A 20,782-nucleotide genomic window follows, 5' to 3' on the forward strand; every position below is an offset into this window, starting at 1 on the left:
TAAAACACATGTAAAGAAAACAACATTTTTGTTTGAGACAATATCCAACATTACTTTAAGTGCTCATCAGGAACATCAGCACTGTTGAGGGAGAGAAGATAACTCCTGGCTAACAGAAATACCCCCCAAAATTGCTGTATCCTAACATGACTATAAGGAATCACTTAACTGTTTGGATGCTTAAAACAAATAAAATTTTAAAAAACCCACAACCACCAAAAAATACAATTGAAAAACCAAATCCACCATGAAATTCAGCTAAGAGTACTTTTTACCATGGGAGCATGACACCAGTGTACAGCTGTGTGTCCGCTGCTCATTTTGTGGGGACCATTAATTGCGAGTTTTGTTGAAGGGCAGAAGAGGGGGAGCTGAAGTATGGAGGTGGGTAATATCACACCTGGGAAGAGCACAGGACTGTCTTGTAGGAAGGGACAACTGCACAGTAAAGACTGGGCATGGAAAAGAGGAGAATTTAGATACTGACAACACGGATGGTGTGGAGGCTTTTAAAAATTCAGTAAGCGACCAGAATCTGTTGGACTGGAAAGCAATTTCCCTCATCCCAGTATGAACATGAGGGATGTGAGCTTGTTTCCTTGCAAACCTTTTATTTGAAACAACTAATGCAGCTGCTCTGAATTTTCTCTTCAGGTAGATAATTACCTGTTCTGGTTTATTTCAACAGTCTAATAAAACATACTTAAGAAATAGGAAGGATTTTCAATTATCTTTGATAAGCCTATTTTAAAAGACAAGAGGAGTCTAAATTAATTCAATCTTCTGCCTTAGTTGGGTTTCTTTTAGCATCCCAGTTTGCAGGAGGAAAAAAAGCAACCATATAACACTCGCGTGTTTCCCAACAAAACGATTCTGATGATAATATCAGGACCTAGATATAAACACCTTGGCCACAACATATGCTTTTTGCTCAGTAGGGGAACTGTGAAGTTATAATCAAGATTTGCAGAATTTAATATCAGGGCTTCTCTCCCACTTCCACTGAGCAATGTACTCACTCTCACCTATGGAGGGCAAGGATCTACCTCTTCTGTTAACTCCATGCTCTGCCACAGTCTCAAGACAAGCATTTTTGTTTTAATAAAAAGGTAACGACTGTATTGCTGGTCAGATTGCCTGATATTTGCCACATGCATACAGATCAAAACTAACTAGATGAGACATGATTATGCTGATGTACAAGACTCTTTGGATTATAATCCTTTTATTCTGCCATTAGCTAGTATTCAGATACAGGATTAAGATAACGCTGTTAGACATCATGCAATAGAAAGATTAGTTCCTTGTTTGCAAGGTGAAACTTTAAGGTCTAAAGCAGAAAACCAGATTTCCCTTTGTTTCCACCCATAATGGCTGCAATGCACAGAAAACAATTACTTACTATCCAACTCCTCCTCCTCATCACTGGAAGAAGAGCCAATAGAAAAGAGAGTTTTAGACTTAGGAATGAGTGGAGAGATGCTGAAGGAGAAGGAGATTCGTCTCGATGGTCGAGTCCGGCCCTGAGCTGAGAAGTGGGTTAACAGCAGACATTAGAGCATGCTTGAAAATGCATTTAATAATAAAAAGGAGAGGAAAGCGGCCAAAGGAAACTAAAACCAAAGCAAAGGAAATGTCTGCAAAGCAGCTGGTTTCTGAAAAGGCAAAAGGAACAAAGAATTGAGAACGTGCAAATTCCAGGGGATGCAGGTTTCTGAGGATGCAGGTCTCGCTGCATGCATAAGTCAAGGTTCAAGGCTTTCTCATCTTTGCTGTCATCTTTTTATAGGAACTCTTTATGAAGACTTACATGTGAATGTTATTTTTCAAAAAAAAAATACCAACAACTTAGTGGATCTCTGAACAAAAGGCATCTGCTTCACTGGGATAACTGCCAGGGTATCAAACTAGAACAACTCAAGATACTTGTTTAATGGTGCTTTTTGCAATAAAATGACACCAAAGCTGTTGGGTATACCCACGATAATTTATCTGAAATGTTGACTTTATCCACGCGGGGAGGTTCCTGCCACTCCTACCTCTGAAAAAAGCCAACACTATTTCAGTAATGTTATACCCTTAAAAGCTCCCAGCTTTAAAAATGGAGAAACCTAAATTTCCTTTCTTTTTCAAAATAAAACAGAAAAAAACAAGCACCTCTTCTCCTGCCGCCTTCTAAAACTCACAGTCCCTATTTTAAAGAAACAGCTCAAACACGAGAAAAGCCTCTCTGCACCCTCTCCTGTTCTTGCCTGGAAGAAGTCTACCCAACACAGTGCCAAACTCAGCAATCAGTCTGCGACATCAGATCTCCCATTATCAGTAGGATAATGACAAGTTCAGTCATCTTCTCTCAGACATCTTAGTGCTCTGTCTTCTGCTTATTTCAATTTGTGAAGTTATATTTATCTTGCAGTACTATGCCCTTTTCCAGGAATCCCTGCTATTCGGTCATACCCTCCATCAGCAAACTTTGCAAATTAAGAGGTTTTACTGTAAATCCTGTTTTAAAATAATTTATTTTTAAGAGCAGCTCTTGCATAGCAACAGCTTTGCAACAATTCTTTGTAAGTACAGTCCTCTCTGAAGAGATGTAGGAGCCAACTAGCCACTGTGAACTGAAATTGCTACACAGCCTCTTATAGAGATTCTCAAGGGTTACATTGCCCAAAACTTCCCATTGTACAAGTACAGGTGGAAATCTCTGAGCTTTGACTTGACCAGTGTCAGGTTGCTGGATACCCATCACTCACAGGGTACATCAGTGTGTCCTCAGGAAAGATGATTGGGACAGGGCTTGGGAAACTCTGTCCCTGGGACAGGTCTGACCTAAGGGGCCAAAATTAAGCATCCATAGTAAACATCTTCTGTGCATATATTTAGGCAGTTTTAAGTAATTCCATGGCACAGATAAATCAATTTGCTTGCATAACAGGGAAAAGAGGCTAAAGACTTTATCGGTATTAAACTTTGGAGAGAAAGAAGTAGCAATTATTACTGCCTTTCAATAAAACATGGCCTGTCAGCCACATGCAAATAGAATTTTTGTATTGCTGATATTGTACCCCAGAATTGCATTCAGAATTTAAAAATACTATCTGAGGAACATCCAATGCAATGCAAGCAATGCAAAGCAAACCCCCTGAAATTTTCCTTCAGTCATTAGTCATAAATGGCAATCGCCTAGAGACAATCTGACCAAAGTTATGTGCACACTTTTCCAATGTAAGCAGACTAACCCTAGAGGGACCCAATGAAAGGCATTTAAATTGAAGAATTCTTAGGAAGATTCATGCATTGATTTTGTTTAGACTGCCTTTCAAAGGAGTTGTGCTAGTGCCCAAGACCTGAAGGACATGACTAGCCAACACTGCTTGCTTTCTTCTCTAGTCTACTGTCTATTTAGACTGAAAGTCAAAATGAACAATAATACTTTACTGTAAATAGAACCACCTCCTCCAGCACAGTTCAATTCAACTTCCATTTCAGTGGTTTTATTTATAGCAGTTCCTGGCTTTATAACAATGCTCCACACTGGAAATTTGCTATTCCAAAGCCCAAGGCAGTCTTCTGAGCACTCCAGCCAACAGCTCTTGTGACCTCCCTCTATAAAATGCTGAAGGATTAACAGTTGTGAATGGCTGAAGCAGCTCTTGGAACATCTGAGACATCAGATGGAGTGTGGGTTAGAAACTCAGTCTTGGAAATTACTTCTGTCTCAGTACATATGAGAATAAACAAAAAAAAAAAATAAGAGAAAGCCCTCCATATGTTTATTAAATTTGACTCAGTTTTCGAAGCTTTTGTGCAGAACATGTTGCTTCCTTCCCATTCAGACACATTTGCAGGGATCAGCAATTTTTTCTTTCCAACACTTACCACAAAATTATGCAAGCAGAATGAAGAATTAAAGTTTTCCTAGAATTCACCTCCATGAAATCAAGGATTTATTCTTGCATAACTCTGAAGTATTCTGCTGCAATAACATGAATGTCAAACCTAGGTGACACAAGGGAGTTTATACACTGAGACTTTCTTGTAAAAGGCACTAAGCTGGTTCACGTGTACTTATGGTCACAACTCCGGTAACACTATTCCTCTTTCAAAGTGACTGAGGAAAGTGATTTAATGAAGTTTCTGAAGTCAGGAAAGTGTCAGAGTTGGGAAGAGAATCAGTGACCTAAATTTTCAAGGTGAGTAATCCTCTTGGACACTCACATCAACTGCCTCAAATGCATTCAATTTCAGAAACTACCTCCCTACAAAAATGAGGCACTTCTGAGGTGTTGCAAATTAACTACTGAGACAATAAAACACACGGATGTGTTAGTCATTTTTAACTTTAGTGTCCAAAACTCACATCCACCTCAAATCAGAAGACTAACCCTGCCCTTCTAGATTGCTTTGTACATCTTCCCTTTTCCTTGTAGTCCAACTCTAGAAGATGATGGGATAATCAAACCTATCAACAGCTCAGGCCTTGATGGCGTTTTTAACGTGGGTCATAAGACAGAGAAGAACAGAAAGGTGGCAAGTTGTTTGGTTCCAAGATGGAGGCGCAAATCCTCCATGGGCCTGAAGCAAAGCGTCAAGGGAGAGGGAGACGAGCCTCAGCCGGCCGGCTCTCTCAGCCTCCAAGAGTCTGTTTTCTGGGGGCTAGCTGAGTTATTTATGGTGTTTGGTTATCAACTGGATGCAATACCAATAAATGGGTTGTTTAAAAAAAAAAAAAACCACCAAACAAAAACACACAAAAACCCCCAAAGGCCTTCAGCTCAAGGAGGAAAGACACCATGACACAAAGCAAGAGCCTGTCTTTCAGATGGGACAGTGTTTTGGTTACTGTGGCTGGGGGACATGTCCATTAGGCCACATGCTTATTAATAATGAAATAACAAAGGCGAAGAACTTAAAAACATCTCCTACAAAGCAGAGTCTCTGTGAGCATCCTCCAGTAAGCCTCATAAATGAATAAAACACCTTCCTTAAAAGCAGCTTTCCCTTGTTCAGCTTTGCAAGGAAGAAGCATGTTAATAAAGAGGAAAAGATCAGAGACCATCACTGATTGACAAGACGTAATCTGAAATGTCAATACAGTTTCTGGTTGGCAAATAATAAAATGAAAACATGTGCAACATGACCCTTCCTAAGCACATGCAGCTGCAGCCTTCTGAATGACTTTTTCAGCTGAAAGAATCAATTCAGTCAAGTTGCAAAATTAAGTGCTTGTTATCATTTCAATTAAGCAAAACTGAAAATTTTCACCCTAATCATCTGTTATTATTTTCTCCAGGAATGAGATAAATTCCATAAATTACACTCAAGTACCCCAAAACATTTAAGTCAAAATAAATAGACACAAACTCCCTCAAGGAGACCAAGACATGGATTCTCAAGTTTCCATACATCAATGTTCAAAAAATCTTGAAGTAGGAAAACAAGATCTAAAGTGGAATTTACCTCCACATCAAAGGAAGAAATGCTGAAAGGATGTAAAATTCAAACTTTAAAAAAAAAAAAAAAAATCTCCATAAATCATAGTTTTTGCGTCAGTAGTCTAATTAAGAACAAACAAACCAAAGAAACCCAACAGAACTCGAAACACTAGGTGTTAGGAAATAGACCGCCTTAGCTTGATGAAGAACTTCTCTAACACTGGAGAGAAATAAAATATGGATCTAAACTGAACAAGTTCTGCCTTTCCACCTGCAATTCCATGCAGCAGTGAAACATATATTTCACATAATATAGGAAAGCAAGAGCAGGTACTAGTAAATTCTGCTTTGGGGAGGTAGCAAATTATACTTAGTAATAGAGATGACAGAATGGATAAGGATAAGGGAAAATTGCGTTACTCACTGTCCAGCACTGGTTTACTAATCGACATTAGAGACATAGATTTGGTCAGTGGAGATGAAACAGCGGAAGAACAGAAATTAAATCCTTGTGGCTGCGACGTTTGATGCATCTGCAGAACAGAAATTAACCACGTTGAGCAAATATGTCAAGCACGACAGCACTATCCCAACTTCAGATCACAGTTCAGTGCTCATGTTTATTGAAATTCTCACTTTCAAACAGTGGGAACTTGAAATGATCCTGGTATGAGGTAATAGGTGAGAAATGCGAAGACTACAAAAGCAGTGTCACACAGGTGAAATGCAACATTTTGTTTTGTCTTTTAAGTGGAAGACAACTAATCATGCAACAAACAGAGAGACTGTCTGCTTGATATTCTTGCAAGGTATTATGAGATGGATACTGTTAATTGCCTGACGGTCACTGAAATTACCACAGTGATTCCAGCTCCTCAGCATAACCAGACTGTGGTATGACATGGTAAAAAATCTGATGCTTAGCAGTGTGTTCCCCAAAACTGCCATTCCTCAGAGCAAGAGAAGCCATGAGAGACTTGACATAACAGTTCCCACAGGCCAGATCTTGTAAGACCCGTTTACTACCTTGGTGTACAGCAGTAACTCCGTGAGGCAAACAGACTGTCTGGCTAATGATTCTGGCATAAAGCCAGAAAATACTATGGCTGAAACTTCAAACTCAGAAATCCAGTGTATTTGTAACATTTCAGACTACTTTACCTGGTGGTCGTAGTCTCTGATTTCCCCTTGCTCCAGTCCTTCAGTGAGTAAGACCAGGGACCCACACTGACTGCTGGGAAGCCGACTCCGGCTGAGGTCTTTGGAGCTCAAAGAAGCAGCCTCCAAGTTTGTAGAGGGCTTCTTTTTCTCACCAGAGTCTCCAGCAAGGCCTTCTAGGCTGTAACTGAAGAGAAACCATGGAGGTTAGATCTGATGAACCCTGAGACTGGTGTCTTTCAGCACATACCATCTTCAAATGTAAAACACAAGGCTGTCACTAACTGAACTGTCCAGGGAAACACTGATGTTATTCCTCAGCATGCTCCTTCTCAATAAGCAAGTGCTGATAGCAGTGGAGAGATTCCTATTTTTCAATAACAAATATGGCAGCATATTTGTGTCTCTAATGGGACACAATAGTTGCTTGAGAATCAACATTCAAACTCCGGGTCAATGGGCTTTCCCACTATTTTTTTTTTCCTTCTTCTTAAACAGTGCCCAGGAAAATCTAGAAACACCTCTTCTAAACATTTTGATATTTCTACATATCCCATTTGTTAGCTTTTGATTAGGTTCCGCCTAGAAACTACCCAAGTTAAACTACCCTGTATAGCATGGTGCTCTCTGTCTTGTACCACCATCCTCCCTTCAGCCACAAAATCAGCTGTGGACTGTGTGTAATGTTCATCTGCTGACACATCCTCTGAACCTATTTAGCACTTGCCACTGCACAAAGCTTCAGCACTCATAATGTCCTGCCCACTAAAGCTTTTTTTTTTAATTGTATAAATGATGTCTCCATTAGCCAATCAATCCTTTCTCATCATTTGCTGAGGAAGCACACTCTCTTCTCACCTGTACAAAACAGCCCCTCTTACACGTGACTACTTCCATTCGATGTATCTTGGATGTGATATTCTGACTCTCCTGCTCCTCATGCCCAAGCATCAATAAACCCACTGCAATACCAGTTTGGGTTAATGTGCAAGCTTTACAGATTCACCTCCTGGTACACTTGCACAACTCTGGGGCTAATGTTTGGTTTTATGCAGACAAAGTCCTGCTCTCTTGAAACAAGGCCTACCCTCGATATATAGCCCAACTTGAGGCTAATCATGACATCTAAGTGGCCAACAAGCTAACATATAAGCAAATAAAAGGGAATACACACTGTAGATTGTACAGATTATTTAAACAATGAGAGAACCTTTAAATTCAGGTAGACTTGGATAGCAGCAATTAATGTTCTTCATCGCTTTAGAAGCATTAAGTGGCTGATAAATATGCACCTTCAAAGCAAAAATTGCAATAAGCCTTAAATAAGATTTAGTTATTTTTTTAAAGACTTTTTTCACGTTAGTTAATGAGAAAGAAGACTGACTGAGGCATTTACAATTTAATTTGCTTTAGGAAAATTTTTACTCAACATAGTCTATCAATAGCAGGCATTCTGAAGTTTATTCTAAAACACCTGCAAAGAAAAATCAGTCCCATTTCTATGGATCATTTAGAACAGAGAAGCGTATTTTCCTTGCATCCCAAAGTGATAACAATGACATTAGATAGTGCAGAAGAAAAATCATGTCATTTATCATGACACAAACAGCTCAAACCTGCAAATATTAAATAGCCCATTAAATACTCAGCAGTTGGTAATACTGGCCTGCAATTGTTGGTTGGGGTATACAGACAAAATGTAATTAAGTCTGTAATAGGAAGGACAGATTGACTTCTTTCTCAGTATCTACTCTTCAGAAAAAGAGCTCGACAGTTCTACCCACAACCAGCAAGAACTGCCAGAAGAAATTGGAAGCTCTAAAATCTGGGAGAGTGGCTTCCAGTTATGCTAATATACAATATCAGGTAAAAATCTGACCTGCAAGCATCAGTCCCAACTCTGGGACTTAAATGCCTGGGAAATTTTGATCTGTGGCTATCAGATTAGTTTTTTACAGAAAGCTTTACATGATTAGCCTCTTTGAAGAAGAAATCACATCTTTCAATTTACAAAGAGCAAGTCTGTATGAACTTAAATCCTTTATGAGATCTGTCCAGAACAAAGCAGCGTTGAATCACATTAACTCTCGTTTTGATTCTTTGGTTGTCACAATTATTGTTACGATCATTTCTGCAGAAAAAAACACGCCTTAAAATCATCACAGAACAGAGCAGCTCAAACGAACAGTGCAGCTTCTTTAACACTCGAGGCCAGTGAAAAGCAGCCCCCACCTTCACCTGCACACCAGTTCAGAAAACCCATTCCCAAGACTAATTGCTGAAAAAGCAGACGAAGCAAACAAACACGTGCACGCTTCAGCCAGAGCAGCAGTGGAAAAGACGATGTACAAAAAGCTCATGACAGGGTGTTTGCAGTGCTCCTTTGCTGCTGCTGCACATTTATTTATACCATACCTTCTACAAGTAAAGTCAGGACCCATGGCAATGAATTGTACACCAGAGGGACACCAGCTCAAACTAGGAACATCAAAAGAGGCAAAGAAAGGAAAAGGGCTGTGATTATTGGGTTGTTATGGAACAGGGGAATGTTAAAAGACTCTCACTGTTGCATATCTTAAAAAAAAAACCAAACAAACTCAGATATAATGCAGTAACTAATATATATTTCTGCCTGCCTGAACACAGCAGAGTGCCCCAAGGGACTGAGGTTACACTAAGCAGGCAGCAGGACAGCCCGTGCTTCCCCCAAATCAACCCCTATCGGCAAGTACACAGTGTACGGGAGAAACTACTCCTTGTGGGGAGGGATGTTTTTGGGGAAGACAAGACTGAAACACATCAAATCCAATTTTACATATGTAATCAACCACAGCTCTTGTGTTAGTAATGATTAGTATTTTTCTGGTATCTCTCATCCCCAGATCAGAAAAAGAACTCCTTACAGATATTTAATAATTTAAGTCTCCTCCATATAAGTATTAATAACCTCAGGCTATACTTGGAAAGGTAAGAGGAGAGTTACGTTCTTAAATGCTGCACAGCAAATCAGTAAAAGAGGCTAGAAGAAAAAAATCAGGCTTGTCTTACTATCAACTTAAGATTAAACCAAAGTCCTTCAAATAGTACTTTGACTAGAAAACCTTTCATCTCCCATACCGCAAAAGAGTCCCAAGTTGCACTAAGAAATGCAAATACAAAATGCAAATATTTTGGTTGTCCTTTCAAATACCACTTTTGTTATTTTTTTTCTCTGTCAGGTCATGGCCCAATTGCAGGTTTTGCAGACACAGAGGAATCAATCTTCTTGTCAGCTATGGCATATAAAGGACCCCTAAATCCTGGAAAAGCTGTCCAGGAAAGATACATCGTCTGATGGGAATTTTGCATCAGCACAGATGTGCCAGAGCAGCACTGCACAAGTCCTGCTCCCAGCCCCTGGCCTGTGATCCACCTAGGAGAGGACAAGGCCAGAGCACGCTTTGCTCCAGGCCAGGAGCCTCCAAAAAGGGCAGAACAAGCCGTAAGCATCCCTGGGCCAGGATTTGTGAGTGTCACAAACCTCAGAGGGCACAGAGGAACGTTTAAAGCCACTGACTGCATCATCCCATGACAAGTCCTTGTGTAGTTCCCACATACAGTACAACACTGAAGACATTCAGGAAGGGTTTGATGGTGATGTTCAGTGGTGGAGTTCAGATAATTGCTACCGGGTTTATTAAGGTGTTAATTGGGTGAGGACACACCTGAAGTACCTGTGCTTGCAGCCCAAAGCTCCAGGTGTGCTTCACCCGCATTCTTCATGAAGATGTACTTCCCCATAACATGCCAATATTTCAGGTACTTCATCATCACCCAACTAAACCATGGTGGCAGAGGGAAGTATTAGTGAGGGACAGACTGACTGACTATTTGGTTGAGACCATAAAATAACGAAGTGCTGGCCACAGCAAGCCCATCTCCATCATACAGCTCAGTATGCACTTGCAGGCTTGGGTTCAGTCCCCCAGGGTGGTCAGTAAAACCAACCCAGTGGTAACTAGATGGAGACTGAAAAAGTATGCCAAGGAGGATACCAGACATGGTTCCTCTCTTTGTGCTCCCCCCAGCCATCTGCTTGGGGCTCCAAGACTGCTGGGCTTGGTGGACCCTTGGAGTGATGCTGATGTTGATTTGTTGGCAAAAGTCAATAACTCTTGTGTGGTCACTTAAGAATTGAAGGACAGAGGACTTTCCTTGTTAAAGAAATTATGTAACATTTACACCAGGTTCTATGACCACTGCCATGCTACAGTTACAATCCCAAATGCTGAAACTGCAGAGAAGGGAGGCAGAAAAGAGGAGCGAGGAGGAGAGGAGCCATGCACACATGTAGGAGGAAGCCTGGCAGTGGTGGCAATGTCTCAGAGGAGGATAAAGACCTCTTGGCAAGGGCTGTGGAGGGCAGAGTCCTATAGAATTACAGTCCTGCTGAGAAGTCACCCACATCTGTTGGCAACACCATAAAAACCAAACAAGACCAATGTAGAGCATGCAAAACCCCTTCACAGAAGAAGACTTGGAGCAGAGGGAAAGAGATATTATATATTAATACATTGGCCTTTTGGGAGAGCAGAAACTGTTGGAATTAGTTTCAGGCAGTTGCTCTGCAACTGGGGTTAGAGAGGGTGATATCAAAATGGTTGGGAGGCCACAAAAGAATAAGAGAGAATGCTTATGAAAAAACTACCATGCACTTCAGACATGACCAGGTATTTTAGGTTGCCTATTTGAGACATTTTCTTTATTCTACGTGTAAGCTCAGTGTTTCAGGATATTATGACTCAAGGCTCCTCTGTAGGAGCTGTGTGAGTATTAACAGACAATTAGCAAAAAGATGTTCATTTGCTTGAGCTGCGGAGACGAGCGATGCACTTCCTCCTCCAGAGCACAGATTGATGCAAATAAAGTGGCTTCGTAGAAGTGAAAAAGCATGGTTTTTCTTGTGCCCCCTTTTTTGTTTGCAATTCTTTTTTAACAGCCCTCTCTTGAACTGTTCAGCCCTGCTTATATGGCTTCATTTATGCTGACGCATGGTAAGGCGTGGTGACTTTTTTGGTCGTAACATGATGGTAACATTTGATGGTAATGAATATATACACACACTACATTATTATATAATAATATTATTATTTATAATGTATGTTATATAATAACATACATTACCACCATGTAAATGTTTTTAACAATATAACATTTGGAAATATGGTAGTTTGTTTACATGCACACATGTAACCCCATCCATTTCAAGGGAAGCAAAATCCTGAGTTAACCTGCCACAGGAGGAGAGGCAGCGAGCGGTGGGAGATGAGGATGAACTGCTGAAAGCGAGAGGTTAAACCTCTCTGTTTTTTTTAGCCTAAAAATGTATAAGTGTGGACAGCCCACATGTCTGCTATGTCAAAAATTAAGTGTCCTATTTTATATGTTAATAGATGACACAAAGGTTATGTGAGTGAAAATGCATATCTGCAAGATGGATGAGGAACTGAAAGTTTGCTGTACAGAACAAAAAAGAGTTTATTTTCTATTTTTTTAGGAGGACGGCAAAATTAAAGCCATTTAATTAAGTCAGCTGGAGATCTGCAGAATATCCCCCAACTCTGAGATGGTGTCTGATGCATCCCCTCCCCAGGTGACCCTCCTGCAAGTCTTGGCAGGAGTCTCTGATGTGCTTTAAATCCAAATTATGCACATGCTCTCAGGTAAAAAAAATACTTTAATACAATGCCAAATCTTACCTGTGGCAAAACCTAACAAAATGACATCTGAGATTTTTCCAAGTTATTATCATTGAAGAAATGCTCTGTGGGTCAGCAAAACTGCCCTGGGTCAGACTGGAGATGGAAAGCAGCCAAGCAGGATGCACAGCTCTAACCCCAACTCTTTGAGAGGTACTACAGGTTTACTAACATGACAGGATGGAGTTAGTAGACATTCAAATGCAAAAGTTAGTCACGTTTGGCTTTGTACCTTCTCCTATGAATGGGAGGCTTCTTTATACCATCCCCCAGAACTCGCATTGAACTGAAAATGAATCATGGAGAGTGGTCAGCAGCTTGAATGGAAAAAAATTAACAAATGGCAGCTGAAGGAATAATATCCCCAACAAATGAATAACAGAGGGAATGGACGTATAGAGAAAACAGAAAATTAAATACTAAAGGAAGTAATGAGTTTCTCTTTTCCTTCTCTCTTACAAACAAACCTGGTTTCTGTTTGTGGTGATTTTTTTTTGTTGCTGGTTGATTTTATTTTATTTTAAATTTTTAATGTACGGAAAGAAAGTTTCACAGGTATTGATCACATTGCAACGTAGGTGCTGCCAAAGCCAGGTCAGTTTAAAGTCTAGATAAGGCCAAACTGGTTGACAGAAGCTGTTAGCAACTGTGATTAACACCAGCTCTAGTTTTGCAGTTCTTAATCCATCAGTGAAAAAAGCTGCTGCTTCTTTCCTTGGACCCAAATGTTAAAAACACTGCATCATTGTTGAAAGACAGGCATTTCAAATCCGCCATGAATGTCAGGAATTAACTGAAGGATGAACACCCTTTTGTGGCAGCCTTGTTAGTTTTCTTTGTGTTTTTAATAGCAAAATGTAGACATGAGGATTATCGGTGAAGTGCATTTGACGAAAGAGGGGAAGTGGAGGGGAACTGAGCATGTTTTCACATTTTATTTAACAAGATTACATTTTTTCTGATCTTTTCTGTGAATGAACTTTTATGCTCATCTCTCTTACAAAGAGAAAACACCTAATGGTGGAAAAGACCAAATCCTACAAAGTACTGATTTTTTTTTTTAATTTTTTCTTTTTTTTCTGTAGGCTCCTTGGGTTCCTGTATCAGCAGCTCTGTCAAAAATTGATTTTGCTACCTCTGCTGTCAGGGGAAAGACTATTTTTGGTGTGGATGGAGGCACCTCTTACAGCTCAGCTGACCGTGCGGCCCGTCACCCCATTCCTCTTCTCAGCTGCACAGCCCAGTTCTAATCCTTGGGTTGGTTTTGGTTGCAATTACCCTTTATTTGGTTCATTTTCTGCTCATTTAGTGAGTACAGCCTGCTCAAAAAAGTGCCACGGGTGCCCAGAGAAGGAGGGGGAGCATGGACAAGGGTAGTGGGAGCAGCGCAGGTCAAAACTCAGCTAAGGCTTGTGCTCCGTGTTACTTCACTTCAAAGGATTGCAAAAGTCAAGTTACAGTGAGGGCTTTTCCCCTTTAAATGGAAAAAGTGTGTACAGCAGATGAAATAAATGAATAAGCAAACACCGCAAATTTAACTGATTTGTATGAAAGTCACTTGTTTGGGCTTCACTTCCTCACTATTTGTTGTTGCTCACTAAGCAACCACAATCAGAACATGACAACAGCCATGTATGAAAAGAACAAAGAAGAAAGAAAAAAAACGAAATAATCCAAATTCCCTTGTTAACAGAAACATAAAGCCAAACAGGAACTAAATCATCATCTGAGACCTACTCAGCTGTTCTTTTCTAATTAACCTATGTGACAGCTATCCTTATGTACCAGCAGCTGTATCTAAGAACATATGAGAATAATTACTGTTCCTTTAACTCAAATTTCCTTGCATTTACGATGAATGCATTTTCCCATATCAGAAACAGCCTCCAAAGTCTGACGCAGGAGAATTTAACCTCATCTGTTAACTGTTAGCAGTAATTGCCAGCTATACAGTTTACTACCCTCAGAAATCCTTACATAACAGGTCCTATGCTTAAGGAATCTCTCTAAATGAGTTTATAAGCTTATGGACTCATTCTATCATAAACCTGCAAGTACACCTTATGCTGACTCTTTTGTAGCTTTAAAAACATAGGTATTACTTGATTTATTTAAATATCACCTGGGGACCATGAATGAAGCCCAAAAAGGTGGTAAGGGTAAATGATGATGATGATGATAATAATAATCTTTCACCCTGTATTACTTCCAGAGTCCTGAATGTTTTTCAGTGTTGGATGGGAGGATATAGCACGCTGACTCTGCTAAAACAACTGGGCACTCCAGCTCTGAAGGCATTAAAACATATTGAAAACACTGGCCAAACCTCCACTGGTTTCAGAACACGCAGGGTTTGACCCCAAGCATCCAGCAGCCCAGATGCTGAATGGTGCAGAGCACGGTGGGGAACCTTACACCAACTGTTAATACTTTCTTGATGTGCATTTTCCTTCATCTTTTTGCCCACTGAGATGAGGAGCTGAGGACCTTTGGTTCCCACAGGCACCTGGCACCAGCATTTACACACTCAGGTGGCTGTTAGACCTCTCCCTCTTGGATCTTCTGAAAGAACAAAAGGGAAAATCTTCCTTTTGAGTTTTCCCAGGCCCCACTGGGGACACTGATGCTTAGTTAGGTGGACTTTCTGCCCATGAAAGACTGAGGTGGAACCAATTCTGTGAAACAGGGACTACTGGTCTCACCACTACGTCAAATGAGGAGCCTCCGCATCTTTTTTTAAAACCCTGGTGCCTGTGTTCTCACTTAATACAATAAAAGCAATAATAGTGGTGTTTATTTTGTGGCCAATGTGATTTAACACTCCAATAATTCCTTTAACAAAGCCTTTTGTATCGAAACGGGTGGCGACAGTTCAAATGAAAGACTTGTCCCAAGGTATTTCCATTCGCTCTGGAAAGCTCAAGCATACTGCAGGTATTAAGTACTTTAATCCTGAAAGTTAATTTACAAAAACCAAACAAACATATGTCAGGAGATTGTCTTCACCCTTTTGAGTGAAAAAGAAATAATCAGAGGTGACATCCTCAGTTTTCTATTTATCATGCCGAGCTCTAAGCTTAGATAAATATGCAGGAGTGGGTACAAAGTAAATCAAAGCAGCTCTTTACTCACCTCCTCTGATTTATTTCTGCTTCGTTGGTGGCGTTCTTCCCTGGCCCCCAACTGTGTCGACGGAAAGGCGACAGCGGCCGCATGGAGTTCCGTAAGATGGAGGAATGAGTGGGCACATCCGTGATACTGTCCAGCTCCTCTTCCTTCTCTCCTCCCTCTGCAGCCACCATGTTGGTGCAGCTGCCGTCCAGGCTGTGCCTGTCCTTGGGATGGACGAAGTTCACCGTCGGCGGGAAGGGAAGGGACGTGTCGCTGCCCAGGGATGAGTTCCTCTCCAGGGATATGGTGTCATCTGCAGAGGAACTGGAGCTGGTGACATCGCATGCAGACTGCTCATCTTCAGGCTGCTGTGCAAAAGAAGAGTTTGAAATATATTGAAGTAGAATCATAAACTAGTTTGGGTTGGAAGGGACCTTTAAAGATCATCTAGTCCAAGTCCCCTGCCATGGGCAGGGACAGCGTTCACTAGATCAGGTTGCTCAGAGCACCATCCAACCCAATCTTGAACACTTCCAGTGAAGTGGATGCATTTAACATTTTAAATAAATGCTAGTATTTTATATTTCACATGAGCAGAGAGACTTCCCAGTTGACAGCACAATGCAAATTAACCATCACAGAAGCAAGACTTTTTGCTCTCGTTTCCAAAGAGGTTGAAATGCTCTGCAGAGCAATCTCTTGCACCCCACAGGTCCCCAGTTGCTGTAACCCTGCGCTCCCAGCTCGGGTCCTCTGCCTGCCCTCCTCTCTGCAATTCCACATTTCATCCTGCACAGCACATCCTGCTCCTCTCACCATTTCTGGCTGAACCTGTTATCAGTCAATATAAAACCACCAAAGGTTTACTAGGTGTTAATGACAGAGAGTGACTGATGGAGAACCGGGTCACCATGACTCCTGATGACAAACTCCAGCCCCTGCTGTGGGACCTGAGATGGGTTTGTAGCTCTCAGCGTTAAGAGCTCAAGCGCAACACGCTGTTCCACTGCATCGAGCAGCACAAAAGGGACGATTATTCAATAGTAGAAAACAGAAAAAATAAAAAGCTTAATCCCCGTGCCCCGCTACTTTCCATTAAGCAAAAAGTTAATGCCAGGGTTTGCAGCATTTTTCAAATCCAACTGTAATTGAAAAATATCATTCCATAGGATCAGCCGCCCTGTATTACATGTCTCAAGTCATACTGCAATTTTCTGGTTCAACCTGGCCCAAAAGCAGTAGAGTGGAACCCAAACTGGTTCTCTTTGGCCAAAAGCCACATGCTGACCCTACAGCCCAAGAAGAGCCTGTGCTGATTCTGTTTTTCCATGGCTAGCATAAGAAAAACACGCAAGCATCTCTCCGACATCACCATCAGTCTGAAATGCTGTTTGCCCCAAGGGACTGATGTGGGAAGTTGCAATTTATTCTCCTGCAGAGCCCTGCGCTGTATCATTTAAAGTAATAATAGGCAGAATGATCTGTCAGATCATATATAATAGACTATTCAGCGAAGCCGCAGCGGTTAATTGTCTTCAAATAGCAGGCTCGGTGGGTCTCAGCAGAAGCTGAGAGCTCAAGGAGCTGCAGGCTGTCGGTTCTCATTTGGCAGAAGCCAACGGGCCACAAAATCCCATTCTCAGAAGGGAGAGATGGGCATCAAACCCCATAGCAGCCCACACCTCAGATCCCCCTGCCTTGACTTCTTCACGCCCAGCAGTATTCAATGCTTCAGAATCTCTGCTTTTCTGTGCCTTTTTTTTGTAATGAGCACACATTGTAAACTAAAAGCTTCTTGGTAAACTGAATAAAAAGACACTGAAGTGTTCAAGAAGTATTCTAACCAAACATTTCACCATTTAGAAAGAAGCCCTATTTCAAGTTCGGCTATTTTTTATTCTTATTTCGGTTTATCAGGTACACAATAGTGTTCTTAAATTGGTTTAAATAAATGCTGTGACATTATTTCCCCTCTCCCATCCATCAGAAAAAAAAAGACAAAAATTAAAGACAACATCCACAACACAATACCAAAGTTTAAACACAAAATATTAAAAAACAAGCTACAGATACATATGCCCCAAAAGCATTCATTTAATGATAGAGCATGTCAAATATTAAGGGTGAATTTATGTAAATACTTCAATAGTAAACTCATACTGTAATATAAAGTATTGGATTTGACACATATTTAAATAGGAAGTGTAGGTTAAAACAAGAAAGAACTGAAATGGTTAGGGTTAGGTGAAGTTTTTGATGACTTTTGGCATTGTTCAAGATAATCTGCTATTTGTGTGAGTCCTGACGAGAGCTTACTGAATTGCTTAAATCCAGACAAATTAAGTAGTCATTATGTGGATAATACTCCTTTAGCAGAGGAAACAGTCTGCTTCGCTTTTCTGAGACACAGGAAAATACTGTTAGACATGAGGGCAGCACAGCAGGAGGAGAGGACTCCCCACCAGCTGTACAGGGGAAGGATGGGACAGTTTAGAAACATTAACTTTGGATGCAGATGTAGCGACAACGGTGCATAGTATCAAATTATATAGGCAGGAATTAGAGTAAAAAGAGGGATTTTTATTTCCCAGATGAGAATACTGCTCTAGCTTAAAACGCAGAACAAAACTCGCTTCCCTAGCAGGGAAGACTTAGGGTTTCTGTTGTAAAGTGCAGTTCAAAGAGATATTTGAAATATGTTTGATCTATTTTAGCTTTTACCTTGAGCATCAGACTGACTACAGAACACGGGAAATAATTCCCTTGAACTTGTGGGTCATGCTTATTACGCTAAATTATTCTGTCTTAATTTAAATGTGTGTGGGTTTATTATTATTATAATTTATTATTATTATTATTACTACTACTACTACTACTACTAATAATAATAATAATATATTTTTTTTAGACTAAGCGAAATAGTTAATATGAAAGACGAGGACTCTGCAAAATGCCAAGTGGGGCTGACACCTCCAAGAAACATCTACATTGTAGCCACCTCTGCAAAAAAATCATCTACCTGGCCAAATGCCAGTAAACATGCATTGCTGTTCAGTCTTATTTGAGTAAGACAATACAATGTCTACGGAAAATGGTTCGCTAATGTGTTCTTCTCCTACAAGAAAAATGAAATGTTAAAAAAATATTAAATTTGTTCAAGTTAGGCTTGCTACATTACACCTTGATGAATTCAACCCTTAATTGTAACCATAAAGCTGAAGAGAGCCTTTACAGACATGCACTAATGGGCATTTTCTTCGCTCTTAGACACAGTACTTGGAGAGAAGCTTCTAAGAAAAAAATGAGATAAGGCATGAAAAGAGTTTTCTGAGAAAGGTCGTATGTACTTCTTCATTAATAGGGATAAGAGTAATCACTAGGATGGTGGGGGGCATAAGATAAATTCTTCAGCTAAATCCTTCCAGTCTGTAGGAGGTCTTGATAAGTGGCATTAAAATGTTCTTTCAATCACCTTTGTGATGACAACACGCAAAGTACTGAGACATAAACTTACTCTGTCCCCTGATCTTTCATGTCACAAAGACAATAAAGATGTTACAGTGTTTTAAAAACAGAAAAGACAAATAAAAAAAGAAATCCTGGCATCCTGAAGTTTATTTGGCATATCATTACACTAAAGCAGTGAACATCTTTGGTTGGCTTGATATAATGTCATTCGTTATTTGGATTTGCCTATGGCTCCCTAAAATTAACCTCAATAGTGGCCTCCTATTAATTATTTATTGCAATTTTTATGATTTAGACTGGAGGAGTCTTCCCCTCGTAAAAGCCTCTCCAAACTTTTACTCCTTAGGGTTTGTTTTATTTATTTCATGGTTGTTTTTTATTTTGAGCATGTGTATTATTTTTTTAAAGAGAAACAATAGTTTCAAAAAAAAAATGCAAATTATTTATATATTCGTGTATTTCCTTGATCAAAGCAAAACAAAGGCAGCAATTACATGCAATTCAAGGAGTTGAGCTACAACCCTTTCCTTTGACAGTGATCTGTGGGTTCCTGACTTCCCATGGGCCTTTTGTCTGAATAATTCCCCAAGAGGCACATTAAAAACTTCCCACTAACACTGAATTTTGGTGGCAGGTTAAAAGTTAAGATGAGCAAAGCGTATGGGCTACGCCCCAGGACATTGCCAGATGATTGTGAGAAATGACCTTATGCAGCATTAATCATTCAAGAAGGAGGGTGTCGCAAAGCCTGCCCAGATGGCTGGCTGGGACGGAGAAGGAAAAGCAGGATGACGAGGACACGGGAATGAAGCACTGACGCAAAATAAATTAACACATTTTGCTGAGGCCTTAGACCGCACGTTGGAAGCAATTTCTGGACTTCAGCGACAGCCTCTAAAGTCTGAAAAAACAAGTCAGGTTGTAGTGCTACAGCTCTCTGAACCCGGCAGCTCATGTTACGCAGCTCAGTGTGTGTTCTTCAGAGGAGAAAATAAAGAGGACAAAAGCACAGGGGATGGCAATGATGGCAATGAGAGATGCACCAAACACCCAGGACAGTGTAAGGTACCTGCAGATTTTCTGACCCCACAGATCCCAGTTCTTCATGGTCCTGGGACAGATCCAGGGCTTAAAAATCTATGAATTTCAAATGATGTCTATTGGAAGCAGCCCAAAGACCCTGCAGAGACAACGGCTTGTTCTTCCTAAATTTCTTTCCATATCAAGCAGTTAACAGAGGAGGAGTGATTTATAAAATAAAAAAAACAACTCTAATAGACAAAAGTTCAACTCTTGCTCCATACAAAGGGGAAACAAGAACAGGACTAGTAATAACAGTAATCATGACACTGAAAGGTTTGAGATCCTCTTTTTGTTCATAAACATGTTCTCTCTCTTCCCAATTTGATATGGAAGTTGTTCTATTTAATAGGCTTATAACTAACCAACTACAACTAAGACATTCATACAATTTTTCAGAATAAAGACCAAATTCAGCATTTATCTGCAATACGGGTGGTTATTAAAAATATTTGTAACTTGCTCAGTAGTCTAAAAAAAATGACTGAATTAAGGAATGAGCTCACAACACTAAACTAGTGTTTCTGGTCCTTCTAGAAACAACCTTAACTTTAGAAAAGGTACTCAGGTAAGTTCTGTGAAAGGAGACAAGTAATCGAGTTAGTCAGCAGAGCAGACAAAAAAAGCGACTGAGGTTGAGATTAGCTTTGAATAACTTCCTAAAGTCAACTCAGGAACCTTTTGAACCCATTTGTAGACAAAGTCTGCAATCCACCACATAATAAGAACAATGCATATGCTGCCAAATTAAGAAATCCCCTTTCTACAAATAAAATAATTTCCTCCCTCTGC

At 40.3% G+C, this 20,782-nt stretch overlaps 1 protein-coding gene across 6 annotated transcripts in view; it reads right to left on the minus strand.

The window, feature by feature from the left end:
* Window positions 1-20,782, minus strand: part of AKAP13 (A-kinase anchoring protein 13) — a 215,089-nt gene that overhangs the window by 37,361 nt on the left and 156,946 nt on the right. For 3 of the 6 annotated variants that reach the window (XM_082061427.1, XM_082061424.1, XM_082061425.1), the window contains 5 exons: window positions 15,464-15,810; window positions 12,564-12,617; window positions 9,009-9,071; window positions 6,597-6,780; window positions 5,860-5,968 (listed from right to left, as the gene is read on the minus strand). In XM_082061427.1, coding sequence (XP_081917553.1) covers window positions 5,860-5,968; window positions 6,597-6,780; window positions 9,009-9,071; window positions 12,564-12,617; window positions 15,464-15,810 — 757 coding nt within the window. The remainder of the gene's footprint in view (window positions 1-5,859; window positions 5,969-6,596; window positions 6,781-9,008; window positions 9,072-12,563; window positions 12,618-15,463; window positions 15,811-20,782) is intronic. The other 3 variants (XM_082061426.1, XM_082061428.1, XM_082061429.1) reach the window with 3 other exon arrangements.

Source organism: Streptopelia decaocto (genome assembly GCF_964273445.1).
Source record: "Streptopelia decaocto genome assembly, chromosome: 9".
NCBI classification, from domain to species: Eukaryota; Metazoa; Chordata; class Aves; order Columbiformes; family Columbidae; genus Streptopelia; species Streptopelia decaocto.